Here is a 20,983-nt window from a genome sequence, read left to right as displayed (position 1 = left end):
TGGTTTCTGTCCTCTGGGGGTTTCCACAGGGAGGGACAGGTCTCTGAGTGCCACTCTCTGCCCTCACTCTCCGAGGCCCAGTGTGTCTCCTGCCTCCCAGCAGGGGAGGTTTTTTCTCCAACCAACACACCTGATTGGTTAAATGTATTTTGTGATTGAAAAGTCATATGAAAGAATCTCTCTGTAAGGGAGCTCCACCACTGAGATTGTTCAAGGTCGTTTTTAGAGTTGCGGTTGTGTCCTTGTCTGTTGGATATTTTTATCTGTGAGTTTATAGCTACAGTTCCGGTTTTCAGCATTTCTCCGGCTTTATGGGCACACAGAGAAAAGGAGCGGTCTTTAGCAGCTTGGCTGCAGACCATTCGAGATCCTGTTCAAACCACAGCAGTACCTGTGGGACCGGGTGTGTGTAAATGAGAAACGGCGTGTGCCTGTGCAGGCTCTTTCAGGTGCGTAAGCAGGGCACACACCTGGAGTTCTGCGCGGCTTGCAGTGCTTCTCCTCCTCTCCAATAATAGCTGCCCCCCCCGGGGGGGTCACCGGGCGGGGACGTGGGTACCTCCGCGTCATGGCCCAGCTCTCTCGCCCAGCGTGAGACAATAAATCCTCTCCCCCTCACAAAATATCCCAGTCCTGTCAAGAAAGAGCCGGTCCCTTTTTCTGTGCCGTTTTATTTTATTGGTTTTATATCCTGCGCAAGGCGACAAGCGCTAGTGTTACGAGATGATATTTTGAGGACGGTCATTGTTGCAGTGCTGTTAAGTGGAGGATAGCAGCTCAGAGATGACATGTTTATACAGATATTTATATACTCTGGTAATTACACCCTCCCGTATAACTATGACCTCAGCAGGAAAACAAATGGCGTCTCTGACCAGAGCAGCACACAGACACAGAGACAGCAGCAGGAACTGAGGGTGGGGACTGCTGTGGAACATGACCGAGAGACTTTGTTCCAGTTCTCTTCCACGCGGCCCTGCCCCGCTGCACCTCAGGGCTCTCTAACTGCGCCCCCTGCAGGCGAGTTGCTGTCAGTGCCCCCCCTTTCCCACCTGCGCCCTGATATTCCAGTCTGAACTCGAGGAGCATTTCTCACATTGTCTGATTTTGCAAAATTCTGCAGGTGTATTCCTCCCAAGAAAAATAGCATCTAGTATCATTCATAACATGGAAATTAGTTTTAAAAAAATAATAAAAATAATGGGTCTTTTAGAACATTCTGTGGAAAATGTTCCCCTTTTAAGGTAACAGGTAATATCTGCAAGGTAAACGCAGTTTTCCACCTGCTTGTCAGTGAGTCCACGGTACCTGTGCTGCGTTATGGCTTTCCTGGGAGAGCATTCACAGGCCCAGATTCAGCCCAACCACCCTGACCTTTGACCTAAAGTCTGACCATAGCATCTAGCGTAGTAACTCAGTCTGACCAGAGTTTATGCTGTAACACTTCACTCTGACCAGAGCTTCCACCGTACCATTTAACTCTGATCAGAGTTACTAAGGTAAGACTTCAGTCTCACCATAGTAATGCCTTCTTAATGTGTGTGGATAAATGCACCAGGAGTTTTTACTTGAGTGACTGAGGCCTTTAAGTGTCCTGAATCAGGGCAGAGGTGAACATCGAACAGCTTGCGTAGAGGGGAAAAAGGTGTTTTACCAGCTGAATGCAAAGCTCCGCCCCTATGGGATGGAAGTGCCCCGCTCCTCCAGTCAGGGTGGTCTCTGATGTATCTGTCATCATAACTTATCATTTATGTTTATTCTAAAAAAAAAAGTACGAAAAAATTTCAACCCGCCCTTACATTCAGGGTCCAATGACAGCCACAGATGTCCTTGCCTTGAGTGCATCCCTGGGTCAGTCCTGTTTTTGCCATGACTGCAGCATCCTTTATGTGCACAGTTTTCTGGGCACGCCCAGTTTAGTATCTCCCAGCAGGCCGAGGGGTTTTATGCGTGTAACAATGGCGGGGTCCAGTGTCCCTCAGGCCGCATTAGCGGTTGGCTGCAGGTGTTTTTGTGGTTAAAGCCTTTGATTTCGTATTCCCCAGCGAGAGTCACCTCACCGTCACTCGATCCTGTCCAGGACGGGAAGAATGCGCACCTGGCGCGGCGGCTTTCGCTGCGATCTGTCTGCGTGGTCTCTCTTTCTCTCTCCCCCCCCCCCCTTTCAGTTTTCCCTCCTCCCCCCATCTCTCTTTCACTGTCGGCCTCTCACCACCTTTCCTTCCCTCTCTCTGTCTCACCACTTCCTTTCATTTCTCTTCCCCCATCTCTCTCTCATTGTGTCTGCCCACACAGATACACACACACACAAAGGTACATGCACATACACACACACACACACACACACACATGCACGCACGCGCACATACATGCACACACACACACAAAGGTACATGCACATACACACACACACACACACGCGCGTGCATGCATGCACATACACACACACAAAGGTACATGCACATATTACACACACACACACACACGCACACGCGCGCGCGCACACAGCAGAGGCAGTGCATACATACTGCTTGGTGTCATTGCCACAGTCTGGCTCGACCTTCAGCAGTGCAGGTAGCACAGCGGTGAGAACAGCTGCTGTTGCCATGGTGCCTCGCTGGGAGATTTTCAATTTATATGCACGCATACACACACGCACGCTCGCATGCACACACATACACCATCACTCTCACACGCACACGCACACACATACACACACACACACGCATACACACACGCACGCTCGCATGCACACACATACACCATCACTCTCACACACATACACACACACACACACACACACGCATACACACACGCACGCTCGCATGCACACACATACACCATCACTCACATACGCGCACACATACACACACACACACACACACGCATACACACACGCACGCTCGCATGCACACACATACACCATCACTCACACACACACACACACACACACATACACACACACACAGCTTTTGCATATAAAAACTCTCCCACATGCAGAGGCACACTAATTTTGTGTCTTGTGTATCAAGTTTCACACATCTGTAGAGCACCACACCATGATAGAACCACTTCATGCAGGTTTTTCAATGGAAATACAAGAGGAATTCTCTGTTTCTGCGTGCGAGCGCGTGTGTATGTGTGTGTGTGTGTATAACAGGGTGGGAGGTCCCTGCAGGTGAAATCTGAGAGCGAAAGCTTGACAGCCAAAATGAATGTGGAAAAGAAGTGAATAATTATCAGACATCTCAACCTGGAGGCAACCGTGCAGTGGAGAGTTAACCTCTACGGCCACTGGCTGGCCAACAAACACAGACCCTGGTGTTTTTTCTTTAATAGCATGTGCACACCGGTGTATAATACATGTGCACCAGATCAACGACACAGAGAGGCATAACTCAGCTCTGAGCGCCCGGTCCAATTCGGTCCCATTTCCTGCTGCCTCGCTGTTTCGGCTGTGTAACACAGACACTCCTAAGTGCTTCCACATGTGCGCCATCTGGGCCAAGCAGATTTGTTTACCCAGGGGGGCCTCTTGTGGTCGCGTTGTGTAATTGCACGTGTTTTCAGTCAGATTGTTTAAACAAAAAAGCCCCGTTTTCGGGGGAAGTTGGCACAGCGTCCTGTAGTGTTCTTGGCTCGCCGTGCCAGACCTTTGATATGTAATCCCCGCCGTAGTAATATTGAAAATTTTTACAGGAAAGGGGTCCTGGAATTCCTTCTTCAAACAGGAAATGATAAAATGGTTAAGTATTGTTACAATGTCCTCTTGCTCAGCCGCACTCTCCTGCCTCTCGCTCTCTCAGGCGAATGCCTTTGAAAGACGCCATCGTTGCATCAGTATGAGAGAGACTCGGTTCTCCTGATATAATCTCCAAATGCGAATAGCAGCTGTGAGGCATCCAGGAACGAACTGGGTGTGCCAGACTCGACAGTGTGGTCCTGCTATCGGTCTGCGCTGTGGGAGTGCCGGAGTCCTCAGTGACTGAACCGTGTAGTAGTGCCGCCGTCCTTTGAGTGCTGCACAGTTGGGCTCCCTCGATACGTCTCCCTGAGGTGCGGTTCACTTCCAAAAGACGTCATTGGTTGACCCGTTTCCTCCTTCACCTCACCAAGTAAACCACTTCAAGCACCGGGTCATGCATTAGCAGCTAGCTGGTTTGCCAGCTGTATGGTCAATTGGTCCAGGTCAGCAGATTTTGGCATCCTCGTGGAGCAATTGGTCTGCAATGTTCAGTAATAATCGATAGTTGTCCTCCCATGGTTTGCCATTTTCATTTAGCATCACTTGCGAGCAGGTAATTGGCAACAAACTGGACAGATTTGAGTGCGGTCTGACCTGGTTTGGTCCGTAACTTTACATGTTTTGGTGTTTTGCGGTTTTCGCTTATGGCATGCTCGCCGGCCATCTGGGTCCGCTTGGTTTCAAGTTCGGGTTTTATGTGTTATAGCGCGTCTCTACAATCGAGCTGATGTGTATGTTTGGGGGTGCCAGAAATGCCTCAGAAACTATCCAGCTGTTCTGTAACCTGTGTAAGTTGCTCTGGATAAGAGCGTGTGATAAATGACAATAATGTAATGTAATGTAATGTAATGGTGTCCCCTCTCTAACCCCCCCCCCCCCCGCAGGAGATGGAGCTGCTGGAGTCGCTGCTCCGCGCGAAGGCGGAGGCGCCGGAGTCCTGGGACGCCCGCAGCGCCAGCAGCATTCGCTCCGCCCTCAGCCGGCAGGACCGCAGCCGCCTGCTCTGGGACGACATCACCATCCTGGAGGAGGACACCAGCAAGGCCACCGCCCTCCAGCTCCGCCTCGACGAATCACAGAAGGTCCTGCTCAAGGAGCGCGAGTAAGGAGCCGGGGGCGGGGCGGTGGGAGGGGCCAAAAGAGGGAAGGGGGAGGGTCTTACTCACAAGGGCTGAACAGCTGATTGTAGTGTTACAGTTTCATTAATGGGCAGTATACACGCTGCACACTTCAGCATGTGCTACAGATTCAGTTTTAAAACATTCTTTATTAATAGGTTTCAGCACAGTACCAGCACCATATAAATTTTAAAAATGTGTACAAATGTATAGTGGTTATTGATTCACCTGATCCCTCATTAAGTTTTTAAATTGATGTGTATGTTTGCTGTGATAAAAATCACAGCTCAACTGAAATACACCCATGCTATGCACGCATGCATGCACGCACGCACTCAAATGCATGCACGCACACACAATTCGCTCATTCTTATTAAGCCCATCACTGATGGGATACCTGGTTGCAGTGGAGTGATCTGGCCAGTAGGGGTCAGACCTGAGCATCTGTGGCAGGAGAGCCCAGGTAGGAGCGTCATGAAGGTGAGATGGGCTGTGAAGGATCGCTGTAGTTTGTGTGCAGGGCCTCTCCTGAGCACTGAACCAGTGCTAGAGATGGATACGGAGCGGGAGCCGGATCCAGAGGCACTGGTGGCTGACCTGGGCCGGGTTTTACTTGTGGCTGCTCCTGTTGAGCTGTCTGTGAGGGTGTGAAGGGGGGAGGTGAGGGAGATTTAAGGGTCCTTGAAGAAGTGTGTGCGCTCACCTGGAAGGTGGGGGTGGGGGGTGGATGGGATGGGTGTGGGATGGGAGATGAAGGAGGGGTCCTACATGCCTGTGGGCAGCACTGACTGTAGGACCCTGTCGTACTGACTGTGGCTGATATTATAAAGAACATCAATCGGTCAGTAAGAAAGTGAACACTGCAGACAAGACCTTCAGTCACTGGACTACAGGATTTAGGTTTCACCGGGGGGCATGTTTCCTGGACTTCCTCCGTGTGAAACGAACAGGAAATGATTTTGAATTGCAGTGTGGAATTTGACAGCACAGCGCAGGGACGTTATTCTTGGGACGTCAGAGCTGATTGCCGTACGTTTTATATCTTTCTGTGTGGATCCTTTTCTTGTCTGAGGAAATGGAAGGGGGATGGTTTGAGTTTGGACTCCTGTGTGGCAGGGGTGGTTTGTTTTGTTTCAGCTCCTGCTACATTTCCGGTCTTATCAGAATCCCGGGGACCAGCATTCCTGAGCTGCTGAGAGCGTTTCCTGCAGATCCGGCCACGGGGGGAGCAGGATCTCTGAAGCAGCCCACCGCTTTGATGTGTCCGCACCGAGCGTGCTGCGAATCAGACGAAAAATGACACGAAATGGAGACAGGGAGAGACAGAAAGGAGGAGGAGGAGAGGTGATGGGAGAGAGGGAGAGAGAAAGGGGGGGAGGAGGAGAGGTGGTGAGATGGGGGGGGTGAAAGAGAGAAGGGAGAAGGATTGGTACGGAAGAGAGGTTTGGAGAGGCAGGAGGAGCGGGTGGTAGTGAGAGAGAGGGAGGAAGTGGATGAGGAAAGATTGAAGGGGGAGAAGGATTGGTGGTGAGAGAGTGCATGAGGGTGGGGGGGGGTGGCAGGAGGAGAGGTGGTAGTGAGAGTGGGGGAAGTGACCAGGGCAACAGAGTGATAGAGTAAGAAAGGAGGGAGACAGATGTTGGAGAGGGGGTGCGTGGTACAGGGGCCATTTAAATCTGTTACAGTGTAGCTGTTCCATATACTGCTTGTTGAAACTACGCAGACCATAATTCCCTGCTGCATAAATCGTAGTTTTGTAGTTCAGGTTGTCCATTAATTTATGTACATGGCTGAGTATTTCAGTGAAGGAACCTTCGTTTCTGTAACACGTTTTGCTGGCTTAATCAGGATGTTCCAGCTCTCTTCCTGCATTCTGCATTCTCTCGTTACTGCTCTGCTTCCTGTTAGGCGGTAACGAGAAGCAGGCAAGCCTTGCTGCTAATTACTCCCATGACCTCACCATGTCTGTGACCCCCCCCCCCCCCCCCATCCCCCCCAAAGACTGCAGACCTCCAGAGACATCCCAGGATGCTACTGGAAGGGCTGTAAATAGAAGCAGGGGTATTAATTCAGCGTGAAGGAGTGCTCGTCAACACCAGCTCCGGGGTGTGTGATCGCGCAGGTGCGATAACACCTCTTTCAGCTGGCAGCTGGTGTTGAACAGAGCGCTGTTGATGTTGGAGCAGCGATGTCACTCGGGCCTTGCGGGTCTTACCTTATAAGGGGGAGGTTGCGGTTTGAATCTTGCAAGGGGTCATTGCTGCTGTTTGCTTAAGGTGTTTCAGGTGGATGTTCAGCCTGTATAAGTGGGTGTTGTGGGAAGTATAAGCCGTGCAAAAGGCCTGCCAATGTCTGCTCAGCGGTGTGGTAATGCTGTGGACAGCAGTCTTTAAAAAATAAACATAATGGATACAGCGGCTCTGTGAGAGGCCTTTTCAAATCGATGCACTACCTGGAGTCAGGTAATATCAAAAACGAATCTCTTAAGGCACACTTTATCACACGGAGTCATTTAAATGAGCAGTCATTTACAGACTTGTGCGGTTGGTCTGTGTGCTTAATTCGACCAGATTAAAGATGTTTTTTCTTTTTTTTTTTTTGCAGGGACAAGCATATGCTCAGTAAGAACATCGAGAAGCTGGAGAGCGAACTGAGCCAGTGGAAACTCAAGTACGAGGAGCTGAGCAAGACCAAGCAGGAGGCCCTCAAACAGGTGAGACCATCGGGGGTTAAAACAACCCGAGACGGACCGCGGATCGACCGCGGAGTGACTGTCACGGTTAGAGCCATTGAAACCGTTCGGTGGCCAATACAGACTGTAAAACCAGTTTAGGCCGTCTTGCAGTTTAAAGCTGGGGGAGTCCTTTAATCAGGCCAGAAATGGCAGAGAACCGATCGATAGAGGTTTAGGTGTTAGCCTTTTAGCGAGTGTCTAAAACGCTCTCTCAGTAAAGTGAGACGGAAAGCACTTTCCTCTGAATTTTTTGGCGGAATGTCGGCACCAGCGTTTCGCCTTACCCAGAATTCCCTGTTGTGACAGCCACGGGATTTCCCCGTGTTGAAAACAATGAGGTCTTCTGGCGTTCCTCACAGTCTTTGGGAACAATGCGCTCTCTTTATAAAGGTGCTCTTTGTAATTTCTATAAAGATCCTGTTCTAGTGTAGACAAGTCTGTAGGCAGGAGAATATGCCAAAACTATGTCGAAAATAGCTTGTACAAAGTGGAGCCACATGTTTGCATTGTTGATGTGTTTCTCTGATATTGAGGGCTGAGGATAGGTTATCAGCAGTGTTTATAGGTAAAATACATAGGATCCTGCTTTATAAATGAAAAAGGGCAAATGATGAGTCGCCATGGATACAGAAGTCTCCCTGTAACTGGGCTGTTCTCTGGAATTGTTATTCTTTGTTTGATCCGCCATTATGTGGGCTGTACGGTGCCCCTCGACCCCTACGAAAGAGGCAGCAGTCAGTCGCCGCTGACGGTAGTCTGGCTCATGCCGACCTTGTGCAGAGCCTCTTGAAGTTGATTATGAGTTCAGAGCATTTATTCTCCCAGGTGGGAACAGCTGTGGTGTTGGTGGGAGAGAGTGCAGTGCCGGGAGGTTGTGTGGGAGGCTGACCAGCAGGGGGCGCCTGTGCTTCAGATAAAAAAAGAAGCTGCTGCTTTTTCAGCCACTGCCCTTTGAATGCAGAGCAAACCCATCACACGGTGACGTCTGTGGCAGGGACAGGCGGGCCTGTCACTCAGAGCAGGGAAGGGCTTCTCAGGTGTGAGAGGAGAGGATGTGACAGGGAGAAGAGGAGGAGGAGGAGGATGAGGGGGAGGGGAAGGAGCTCAGGAAGGGGAGACAGTTTAAAGGGAGAGGATGAAAACTGAAGGCCTCAGAGTGTGCAGTGAGAACCATGTCTGGTACTGAGGTGTGCTGGTATAGCAGCAGACTGATCCGCCCAATCAGACGCGCAGAGCTATGTAAGATGTGTGTTAATTGGCCAGCGGCAGGGTTTCGGGGTGACCGCTGGGCCCTGGAGGAGTCGGCTGAATGAGTGACTATCAGAGGCAGCACTGCCCCACAGCGTTGGAATAGTGACACAAGAGGGCCTGTGTGCTGGGAGGGGGGGGGGGCTGGTAAGCTGCCATTCATCAGCCTGTGCTCTGTCCTCCGAGCACTAATCTACACCCCACCCCTTACCCCATCTCTCTCTCCTCTTTCCCTCTGTTGCTCTCTCTCCTTCCTCCTTCCCTCTTTCTCTCTCCCTCCCTTACTCCCTTACCCCCCCCCCCCCCCCGTTTCGCCCCCTCCGTCTCCCTCCCAGCTGAACCTGCTGAAGGAGGTGCATCAGGATGAGCTGGGCCGCATGTCTGAGGACCTGGAGGATGAGCTGGGGGCGAGAAGCAGCATGGACAAGAAGCTGGCCGAGCTGAGAGGAGAGGTCAGTCCACACCTGGCGCACCTGCCACACCTGCCACACCTGGCGCACCTGCCACACCTGGCACACCTGCCACACCTGTACACCTGGCACACCTGTATACCTGGCACACCTGCCACACCTGTATACCTGTATACCTGCCACACCTGTACACCTGGCATGCCTGCCACACCTGGCGCACCTGCCACACCTGTATACCTGGCGCACCTGCCACACCTGGTACACCTGCCGTACAGCTGGCATACCTGCTTAGAGCTACTACATACTGGGCACAGCTGTGTACCTGGCACGCCTGCTCAGTGCTGCTTTGACCCTTGACCTGTACTCCTGGGCTACTGTACTACTGTAAAGCAAACCCAGCTCACAGGGACATCACACACCTGCATGTGGGCACTAGCTCGCAGCTTAATGCTTAATCACTTCACCTGTGTCAGGTATGTCTCTGAGACCCAGGTAAATCTCTATTGGTTGTGTGCTGCAGCTTGGGCCTGTTGCCCCTCACAGCCATGCTTTAGCCCCGTACGCTGGACCCCGCTGAGAGAGCTCTCTGTGCCGGCCTGACCTCCTCCCCTGGGGTCATGACCTCACCGTTCCGGTCCTGGATGTGTTAGCGGTGTCTGCATTAATCACGCTGAACTAACAGACCCCTCTCTGTGTGTCAGTGTCATCCAGAGCTGTCCGTCTTCACTGCTCATTTTTCATCATGACATAATGGAGACGTCAACAGAGAGCCACCAAAGTATAAATGATCATTATCCTTCTCGCTGCTGCTGTTGGGAAGTGTTTCTGTGGGGAGATGCAGGGTGTGTGTGTGCCTGTTTGAACCTCTCTCTCTCGCTCACTGTCTCGCGCTCAGATATATTTCTTATGTAAAGGTGCTTTATTGGCAGGACAGATAATCACCATGTTGCCAAAGCAACAGGACGTCAAAAGCAACGTCAATACAGAAATTGATGCAATATATTCATACAAATTAAGATATATATGTACAGGTTGAGTAATTGATAAAGTGTAGTAGTACACGCTACATAGTATATCCAACAGTAGACCATAATTTGAACGAAAATTAATTCATTATTATGATTAATATATGTATTTCAATTACTAGTGGCGCTCCGGCACAGGGCACTCTCAGTCTCTCTGTCTCTCTCTCACTCTCCTCCTCATTCATGTCTTTCTCCACATGGAGGGCTCTGGAGAAGAGATGAGAGATTAAAAGTGGGCGTGATTAGAGATGCTCCTGAGAACTGCGACCACTGAACACACATGAGCTCAACTTTGGTAAAATCCCACTATTGGCTCTGTTAGGTTGATGTCGAACCGATCAAGCTCTGCTTCTGTGACTGTAACGGTCACAGATATCAGTACCGATCAGTACAGTGCAGAATCCACTGGTTTGGATACCCAGACCCGCCAGCCGGCCTTTTTTCACACCCTGCCTTTCCATTTGGACCCACTCTTTTCGAGACGGGATGTCATTGATCGCTTTCCAGTCTAAATTGAAGGACGATTAGGAAAAAAAAAAGTCCACATTCCCAGATTTGGGCCTTTCCCTCATAAAGCAGGCGAATGCTGACCTTCTGAGGGGCTTTATAGAGTTTCCTGCAGTCCTTGGAAAAAAAAAAAACATCTGTTGGCAGTGGGAAAATCTGGAAATTTTGTCCACTTAACAACCCCAAGGTTGTCCTGCGTGACGTATGTCTGCTTCAGGTTTTCTTTAACTCTTTAAGTAAAGATATGACCGAAAAAGTGAGTTTGGTCTCTCTGTCCCTCTTCCCCATTCAGCTCTCACTTCCCCTTCTCTTCCCTCTATGCCTTTCCACTCTGTCCTCCTCTACTCTCCTCCTGTAACCCTTTCCCCCTCACCGTCTTCCTCCTTCTTAGGCTCTCCCTCTCTCACTCTCTCCCCGTCTGTTACACGTGCTCTCCATAGCTCTCCCTCTCTGTAAGACTTCCTCTCTGGAACGTTGTACGCTCTCTGACTCTCTCTCCCTCTCCCTCAGATGGAGCGTCTGCAGGCGGAGAATGCTGCGGAGTGGGGTCGTAGGGAGCGCTTGGAGACGGAGAAGCTGGCCCTGGAGAGAGACAATAAAAAGCTGCGCTCCCAGATAGAGGACCTGGAGGAGCAGCTGGCGCGGAAACGCAGACAGGCAGCCAGCGCCCTGGATACCGACCTCAAGACCATCCAGAGTGAGCTGTTCGAGAGGAACAAGGTGAGAGCTCTCCGCCCACACACACCTGCAACACTCACCTGGGTCCTCTGCACCTGTCTCTCGCCTGTCTTACACCCATCTCGCAGAGTCCTGCAGATGAGTCTCACCTGAGACTGACTGAGGGTTGTACCTGTCACTCACCTGAGATGGACAGAATCCTCTGCATCTGTCTTTCACCTGAGATGAATTGGAGGGGCTGGTCGAGAGGATCTCAGTATTATTCCAGTTTCTGAGGGCTGCTGTCTGATGGAGACCTTGATTCAGTGAAATGGGAGAGGAGAGGAGAGGAGAGGAGAGGGTGTGTGAGAGGGTGTGTGAGAGGGGGAGGGGCTGTGACAAGGAGGAGTGGGAGCGATGATGAAGATGATGAAGATGAAGGAAAGAGAATCTTCCTATAATTAAGTCATCCCTGTGCGCGCTGTGACAGAGAGCCTGATTTTCTCAGCTGAGAGTTATTATTGTCTCTTAGATTCTGTGCCCGTGCGCATCATGGGCGGTATTCACACAGGGAGAGCAGCCCGACTGGCGTGCTTGCTTACCCATCAGGCCGAGCTGCTCGACTCCGCCCCACTCGGAGCGGCCTGCACGCTGCTCACGGCGGTAAATTTCAGCTAATGTTGTACGGTCTGAACACATCCTGTTTCCATTTGCACATCGTGTCAGCTCTCAGTAGCACCTAATCGAGGACCATAAATCCAGGCCCTGCTGAGAGAGCGATGAGGAGAGAGGGAGACAGAGTTGTCTTTCCGCAGCCCTCCCTCTCTTTCTCTCCATCCCGCCTGGGTCAGGCTATCCGTCTCTGACGGTGTGTGATCTAAGATGCAGGAACGTCTGTATAAAACCCAATTAAGGGAACGTATAGGGGAGTAAAGGCACTTAGTGCTGACACTTTATGGGGGCTATTACCCGAGGAACAGTCTGAAGCGTGGGCAATTAGCGGAGCTGACCCCAAGCAGCCAACCAAACCAGCGCTACACATCACTTCCTTACCTTAACAACCTGTCGCCCGCTAACTCACTCACTCACTCATCCTCTCACCTGCTCACCCTCTCACCCTGTCACCTGTAAACCCATCTCACTCTCTCACTTTCTCACCCTGTCACCCGCTAACTCACTCAGCCTCTCTCACCCCCTCACCTTCACACCCTCTCACCCTCTCACCTTCTCAACCTGTCGCCCGTAAACTTACTCACCCACTCACCCTCTCATTTTCTCATCCTGTCACCCACTAACTCACTCAGCCTCTCACTCCCCTCACCCTCCCACCCCTCACCCTCCCACCCCCTCACGTCTGTGTGCGTGCGTGCGTGCGTGCGTGTGTGTGGGCGTCTGTGCGTGTGTGTGGGCGTCTGTGCGTGTGTGTGCGCGTCTGTGCGTGTGTGTGCGCGTCTGTGTGTGTGTGTGCGCGTCTGTGTGTGTGTGTGTGCGCGTCTGTGTGTGTGTGTGTGTGTGTGTGTGTGTGTGTATGTGTGTGCGCGCGTGGCAGTGCTGCAGGGTCTGTAATGATTAATGCTGCTCTCCCGCTGCTGGTGAGACAGATTTATCGATCCTGATATGGGCAGCGAGAGACGCAGAGCGATTAAGGCGCTGCACAGACACCAGCGGGATTGATACCAAACGCAGTGCTGTGCAGGCACACTGCCGGGCAGCCCGCTACAGACTGATACCAAGCGCAGTGCTGTGCAGGGACACTGCCGGGCAGCCCGCTACAGACTGATCCCAAACGCAGTGCTGTGTAGCCACACTGCCGGGCCGCCCGCTACAGACTGATCCCAAACGCAGTGCTGTGCAGGGACACTGCCGGGCAGCCTGTTAACGAGCCTGTTGCCTCGTTAATTTCTCATGGAGGTGAGTGGCAGTTCGCCTGGCCCTCCGTCCATGGGACAGGGGGGCAGAGAGTCCCCTCTGAGTTTATAACGCACACGTTCTTCACTGGTGAAATGGGACGGGGCTTTGACCGTGAGGTGAACGGCCTGAGGAGGACCTCTATGATGAAAGCGCTGCTTGAGCTCATTATTTAATGAAGTCCCTAAGAAGCGTAACACAGGCGCGTGGGTAGATTCTTTCCATCTCTGTTGCAGGTCATTTGCTTTTGCCCGGCGCTGGCGGTAACGTGCCCGGCGCTGACGGTAATGTGCCCACATTCTGCTCCTCTTACCCCCGCTGGGTTCCAGCATATGGGGTGGCAGAGGTGCCAAATGGACAGCTGAGAGGAAGAGACACACACACACTGACATACACATCCGCATGCATGTACGCTCACACACTCGCACACACACACACACACACACACACACACACACACACACACACAGATGTACGCACGTGATCACCACTCACTCATGCTGACACACACACATACACAGACGTACACACACACATACACAGACGTACACACGTGGTCACACACTCACTTATGCTGGCACACACACACCCACCCTCACACCCACAAACACTCACACCTGGAGTTCTCCATCAGACCGTCCCCGGTAGTCCATCACCAGGCCCTGGTCCGTGTCCCTCTCTGCATATGAAGTGGACGGTCCCTTACCGTCACAGCACACCAATGTGATTTCGCAAACAGCATCTGATAGCCCTGATCCTGCTCGCTGCTGTTGATTGGATTTAACGGCTGTTTCGGTATAAACAGGCGCAGCAGTTCGCCTGCAGCGGAGCTCTGATGCAGAGAGAGAGAGGGACTAAAAGCGCCTCTTGTTTAATTGTTTCCTTTCCTGTGTTGATGTTTCAGAAGCCCGCGGGTGGCTGGACTGATGCCGTTCCTCTTGGGCGGTGCTTTAAAATGCAAAGTCTTCATCTGCACATTACTGGGCACAGAACAGATGGATTCTTCACAGAAGATCTTTAGAGATGGGCGCCTTCCTCTCTTTCCTCTCTTTCCTCTTCTCAGCGCCTCTCTTTTCTCTTCCTCTCTCTTGATGCAAACGAGGGACCCTGAATCTCACAGTGTGAAAGAAGGCGCTTTTTTTTTTTGCCATCAGAACATATTACTGTACTTAAACTTTTATTTAGTTCAAAAGCAAATTGCGGAAGGCTCTTTTGCTGTGTTCTCTGGTGTGGGTTACAGGAAAAGGGAAAAGGGTGGCTCAACTTTAGAAACACTCACAGCTGGCGGCTCTTCTGTCTTTGGCCCTAACTTCCCGGATGAGGCTATTAAAATTAATGATCCCCCAAGAAAAGGCACAGAAAGATTTCGGCTCTGTTTCTCGACCCGGCGGTGTGTGTGGAGCGTTTGGTGTTGATTACTGATCAGGAGGTTTGTGGTCCCCTCACACGAGGGAGGGGCTGGTGGCCCCGCTGTTGGAGTGCGTAGTTCAGGCTCCATCACAGTGAGCCGCACTGCTTTGAACGCACTGTAGCGTCTCCGCTACGCGCAGCTGAATAGCCTTCCGCTTCCTCTCCTGGTGCGCTGTGCTGTACTGGGTGCATTGCGTGCTGAAGAGTGGCAGCTTTCTCTGTACGTGCTGAAGAGCCTCTGATGTGCAAATGGGGGTTTGTTCAGATCACAGTGCGGTGACAATCACAGAAGGCTGGTCATTTATCCCAAACTCCCTTTATTTCAGAAGGAAGCTCTGAAAGAGAGCAGAGGCCGCAGGGTGAGAGAAGGCTGGCTTCACAGCATGTGTATTTCCCTCAGCGAATGCCTTTCTCTGCTTTGATGTGTGTTTTTTTATTTTTTTTTATTGTTTTAATTCAGGATGACAGAATTTAAATCTTGTGTTCTTGTTTGTCTCGTGCCCTGGCCGCCGATTCAGAGGAATATTCAAATGCGGTGGAGTTCCGTGGGTGAGGTTCTCCGACGGCGCAGACGAAATCCATGACCTCAATCTGTGATCTCAATCTCCCGCTCTGGGGCTTCTGCCAGCTCCACCTCCCCTGCTCCGCGGATTTTTTTTTGCCGTTAATAATTGCATTACAACATTGGTCTTTCACCCATGCTCTGAAAGGTGTTTGAATTACCATATAGAGCGATCCCGCGTCTTTCTGCGATTCTGTACATGAAATAATGTTATTACTTTAGTTAATTTTTTTGCCTTCATGTTCTTTGTCTCCGTTGGATCTGGGTGTGTGGAATGTTGCCAGAGAGACTTCCTTGAAACTCTTGTTGCTGGTATAGCTGGAGTGTCAAAAAAAAAAAAAATCTATCGCATTTAAAAGTGTTGCTTGAGATGCGTCAGTAGTCTCACATGCCGGAGTCAGGCAAGGCCGCCTTTTCACCCCTGAGTTGTGCGAACAGCTTCAGACGGGGTTAGGCAAGGAGACAGGAGAATGCCAGACGAGCCCCCCCCCCCCCCAAACCCAGACGTTCCCCGCTTGTCATGCAGATGGGCTGACCGTGGGGGAGTGGCTGGCCCCGCCGGGGGTCTGGCGTTTCGCTCAGGTGTGCTGTTCTCAGAGCAGGGTTCCAGGGCCATTAGGGAGACGTTCAGCTGAGACGGAGCTGACAGTTCTGATCAAACAGGCGAAGGAAAACTGCTCTCCAAGGAAAGTTTCTCATCACATTTTACCCTTATCCAGAATGTTCAGTTTGCATTTTTAAGTGTTTCCTTCTTGAAAGAAAAATAACTCCTGGGCTCTCCTTTGTTCTGTAACGCATTTGCAAAGAAATGCTTAAAAATGCTTAACTAATACTTGAGTTTGAAATAAAACATAAGCTGGGTAGGATGTATTTATGTACATAAAGTGAGTGTTGTACATTTTTATTGCAAGGTAAATCTGGTAGATGGGAATAGTTACATGAGAAGGTAATTATTTGGGGTGTAGCGGTACGTCAGTTTCCACGCTCAGAGTGAGGTGTAGAGATGCCGATGGCTGTGACTCTGTGCTCCGAGTGGCGTTGGCGGCTCACAGGAGAGGCAACGCTGGGAGAAGCTAAGCAGATGTGAGGTGTGTAAAGGGAAAATGGCCTCTCTCATCAGCGGAGCGTCTTTATACCGCTTTCCTGAGCAGGATGTGTAAGCCACAGAGAACCCGGTGGTAGCCGGAGTGAGTCGGGGATCTGAGACTGGAGAGGAATAAAATATGCAAATAAAACCGTTTTCCGCAAGCAATTATAGGTTAATGGGCCTGATACGGAAAGCAGTTTTATTCAGAGCCCTGCCATCTGTTTGTTTGGTGTGGGAGAGGAGTCTCTCTCCATCACTTCAGTCCTGCTCCCAGGGTTATTATTATTATTATAGCTGCTGCTGTCATGATTATTAAATACCATGACTGTCATAGTCTTTTTGTTTCATCTGGGACTGGTTCTGACCTTATGTGTGTGTGCATGTAACGGTATGTGTGTGCGTGTGTGTGCACATATGCATGTGAGTACTAACACATGTGAGTGTATCTTGTGTGTGTGTGTGTGTGTGTGTGTGTGTGTGTGTGTGTGTGTGTGTGCTTGCTTGCTTGCATGTATGTGTGCGTGCATATGTTACCAAGTACATGCGAGTTTGTGTGTGTGTGTGTGTGTGTGTGTGTGTGTGTGTGTGTGCTTGCTTGCTTGCATGTATGTGTGCGTGCATATGTTACCAAGTACATGCGAGTTTGTGTGTGTGTGTGTGTGTGTGTGTGTGTGTGTGTGTGTGTGTGTGTGTGTGCGCATGTTTGTGTGCATAGCTGTCTCTGTGTGTGTAACTGTGTGTGTGTGTGTGTGTAACTGTGTGTGTGTGTGTCTGCGGGGTCACTGCTGTAATGCCTGCTCTTTGTCACTGTGGAATGAGCTGTCCTACTCCTCCTCCAGGAACCCTCCTTTTTCAGCCTGTTCACTTTCTTCAGGTCTGAGCCCCTCTCTCCTCCCTCCCTCTCTCATCCTTCCCTCTCTCCCTCCCTCTCTCCCCTTTCTCTCTGTCTCCCTCTGCCTCCTCTTCTCTTTATCTCTCTCACACAAAAAATTCCTCTGGCCAGTGTGTGTAGTGTGATGGTCAGCCTGCTGGACTCCTGACCAGAAGGTGTTGGGTTTTAATCCTGGCTGTTTTAATCCTGGTGTGTGAGAGGCATGGTTTCCGGTTGGAATCCAGTGTGAATGGATTTCCTGTTTCATGTTTTGCAGAAGCACCCGACCGCATGCCATGCAGCCTGAAATGATGAATAAACTTCCCCAGACCCCTTACCAGCGCTGTTAGCAGCCTGCACGGCCTTCAGCCGCCAGCGCGCGCATCCGTGGAAACCATGTTGTTACGGCAACAGAGGGTGATGTCAGAGGTGGGCCGGAAGGGAGACCAATTAAGTAATATAGAGCAATTAGAGAGAATGCAGCAGGAGAGGCAGCCTCTGGCCTGCGTGGGATAGACAGGGAGAGACAGAGAGCGCATAATGCACTCTCTCACAGGGGCTCACAGGGCATCTGCCTGTGTGCGTGTCTGTGTGTGCGTGTCTGTGTCTGTGTGTGTCTTTGTCAATGAGTATGTGTGGGAGTGTGTGTATGCAGATGAGTGTGGATGTGTGTCTGTGTGTGTGTTTTTGTCAGTATGTGTGTTTCTCTTTTTGTTTGTACACATATTCACAGGGAGAGAGGGGGGAGATGGATGCAGGGCAGTAGTTAGGACATTGCTCTGTCTCTCTCTCTCTCTCTCTCTCTCTCTCTCTCTCTCTCTCACACACACACACACACACACACACACACACACACACACACACACACACACACAGAGGATGAGAGAGAGAGGGAGGTAGATGGGCACTGCAGGGCATTGGTCAGGGCATTGCTCTCTCTCACAGAGGGGGGATGAGAGAGAGAGGGAGGTAGATGGGCACTGCAGGGCATTGGTTAGGGCATTGCTCTGTCTCTCTCTCTCTCTCTCTCTCTCACACACACACACACACACACACACACACACACACACACACACAGAGGATGAGAGAGAGAGGGAGGTAGATGGGCACTGCAGGGCATTGGTTAGGGCATTGCTCTGTCTCTCTCTCTCTCTCTCACACACACACACACACACACACACACACACACACACACACACACACACACACAGAGGATGAGAGAGAGAGGGAGGGAGATGGGCACTGCAGGGCATTGGTCAGGGCATTGCTCTCTCTCACAGAGGGGGGATGAGAGAGAGAGGGAGGTAGATGGGCACTGCAGGGCATTGGTCAGGGCATTGCTCTCTCTCTCAGAGGGGGGATGAGAGAGAGAGGGAGGTAGATGGGCACTGTGGGGCAGTAGTTAGGGCGTTGCTCTCTGGGCCTGAGGGTTGTGGGTTAGAGTCCTGCACAGCCGGGTGATGTCGTCCCAGTGCTCCATTCAGCAAGGTGCTTCACCTGGTCAACCGTCCTGCCGTGCAAAGCAGGTCAAATATCCGGCTAGAGCTGGATCCTGTCTCAGTATGAGAGAGAGAGGGAGAGAAAAGAACAGAGACAGAAAGACAGAATGGAGGGTAGGAGTGAAGGAGGTGAGAGGGAGAGGGGGCGTCTGGGAGAGGTGCGGGGGCTGTTTTAAAAAGAAGGAAACGGGGGGAAAAACGGGCAGGGATAAGAGGGAAGGAGACCAAGGGAAGAGAGGAGAGAGGAGGGGAAAGAGAGGGAGTAAGATGGGGAGCTGAAAGAGAGAGGGGCTGAAATGATGGGATGGCAGAGAGGCTGTGAGGAGAGGAGGGGCCTGTGGATGCATACTGATGGAGTCTGCTGCTGGGGGGAGGGGTTATGCTAATGAGGTAATTACCATCCTCACCTCAGCCATCGCCGCTGGCAACCCCCAGCCCCTCACACAGGTTTAATTACTGCTGTGTGAGTTAAAATCTGCAGCAAGAGGTCAACAGAGGTCATGGCCAGAGGAGTGTGTGTGTGTGTGTGTGTGTGTGTGTGTGTGCATTTTTCTGTGTGTGTGTGTGTGTGTGTGTGTGTGTGTGTGTGTGTGTGCGCTGTGCATTTTTCTGTGTGCGTGTGTGTGTGTGTGTGTGTGTGTGTGTGTGTGTGTGTGCAGGCTCTCTTACGCTGCAGTATCTGTCCTTGCAACAGCGTGTCCTGGGGATCCGTCGCCGTGGCAGCTGATGGGATTACAGCAGTGAGAGGCTGCGCTGTGTCCCAGCCTGGCCCCGGGCCTGCCAGGGCTCACACATGGTGTGATTTCAGCCGAGAGTCAGGGAGAGATTTGGGGCTGTCTCACGGTGTGATTTCAGCCGAGAGTCAGGGAGAGATTTGGGGCTGTCTCACGGTGTGATTTCAGCCGAGAATTAGGGAGAGATTTAAGGTAGCGTCAGCGTGATTTCATTCAAGAATAAGGTAGAGATTTGGGGCGTGTCAGAGGGTGTGATTTCAGCCGAGAATCAGGGAGAGACTGGGGGCAGTGTCACAGGTTGTGGTTGTGGGCAAAAATCAGGGAGTTGTTAGGTTGAGAATGAAGGTTAAATTCACAGCTGAGTCAGTGGGGGGTGGAGGTTCAGGATGAGGGGCTGAAATTTGTAGTGCAGTAACGGGGTGTGGCTCCAGGTGAGAATTGGGGTGGAGTAACGGGGTGTGGCTCCAGGTGAAAATCGGGGTGCAGTAACGGGGTGCAGTAAGGGGGTGTGGCTCCAGGTGAGGATCGGGGTGGAGTAAAGGGGTGTGGCTCCAGGTGAGAATCGGGGTGGAGTAACGGCTCCAGCACAGGCTCCAGAGTGATGGGGCCGGGTTCAGGGTACAGTGACTCTCTGAAACTCAGCTGGGCAGAGATTCAGGATGGGGTGAGATTCTGGGTTTCTGCAGGGGGCGAGGGGGCGTGAGGGGGTGGGGGCTTGCAGGATGAGGCGGAGTCAGCAGACAGCCGCAGTGTTAAAGAGGACGCTGTGTTCTGCGTTATTTCCTGTGGAGACACACTGAATCACACGTACGGTACCTGCCATCTCAGGTCCACTCATTGTGTCCCCATCCCTCTGTGAGACTGATGCTGTGTCAGTGTAACTCTGCGGTCAGCCCCCGAGTCTCCCACTTTCCAGCCCCTCCGACCCAACCTCCCGCTCTCCCCTCCCACCGCCCAGCTGCGGCTCACCTCGTCCGGGCAGGTGTGACCCTGCGGGTAGGTTCTGTGGAGGACGAACTGAACCAGGGAGAGATTCAGAGAGAATAATGAGAAAAAGGCTAAAGAGAGGAGAGAAGAGTGTGATGCATCTGTGCGCTGTGATGGCACTGCCATCCGTGCTGTGTGTGAGAGAGGGAGGGCGGGAGGGAGGAGGGGCAGAACGAGGAAGAGAAGGAATGAGAGGAACGGAGGAGGAGGGAGGCCGGAGGCAACAGCTCCTCCCTGTGGACAGGTGGAGTGGTGCACCAGGGTCTTACTTGTGCCCTGTCCAAGCGGAGCTGGCTCTCCTACCCTGTAAGCACTAACCAAGCCCAGTTCTGCTGGGTTTCGCCAGCAGGAGTGTTACAGGGTGGTATTACATGTATAAGTTGTGTCTCTTTGATTAAATGTAGGCTAAAGTAGGAAGTACCCCCCTTTGCTCAGGATCAGAACTGAGGCCTGCTTGGGTGGGGGGGTATCTGAGACCCTC

The 20,983-nt window shown here is 51.6% G+C and overlaps 1 protein-coding gene across 3 annotated transcripts in view; it reads left to right on the top strand.

Moving 5' to 3' along the window:
• ccdc102a (coiled-coil domain containing 102A) overlaps positions 1-20,983 on the top strand; it is a 69,340-nt gene that overhangs the window by 33,113 nt on the left and 15,244 nt on the right. For all 3 annotated transcript variants that reach the window (XM_036544609.1, XM_036544610.1, XM_036544611.1), the window contains 4 exons: positions 4,630-4,847; positions 7,468-7,576; positions 9,181-9,297; positions 11,298-11,507. In XM_036544609.1, the coding sequence (XP_036400502.1) occupies positions 4,630-4,847; positions 7,468-7,576; positions 9,181-9,297; positions 11,298-11,507 (654 nt within the window). The remainder of the gene's footprint in view (positions 1-4,629; positions 4,848-7,467; positions 7,577-9,180; positions 9,298-11,297; positions 11,508-20,983) is intronic.

Source organism: Megalops cyprinoides, chromosome 13 (genome assembly GCF_013368585.1).
Source record: "Megalops cyprinoides isolate fMegCyp1 chromosome 13, fMegCyp1.pri, whole genome shotgun sequence".
NCBI classification, from domain to species: Eukaryota; Metazoa; Chordata; class Actinopteri; order Elopiformes; family Megalopidae; genus Megalops; species Megalops cyprinoides.
The sequence above is the reverse complement of the archived record's forward strand: the minus strand, read 5'-3'. Positions and strand labels throughout refer to the sequence as shown.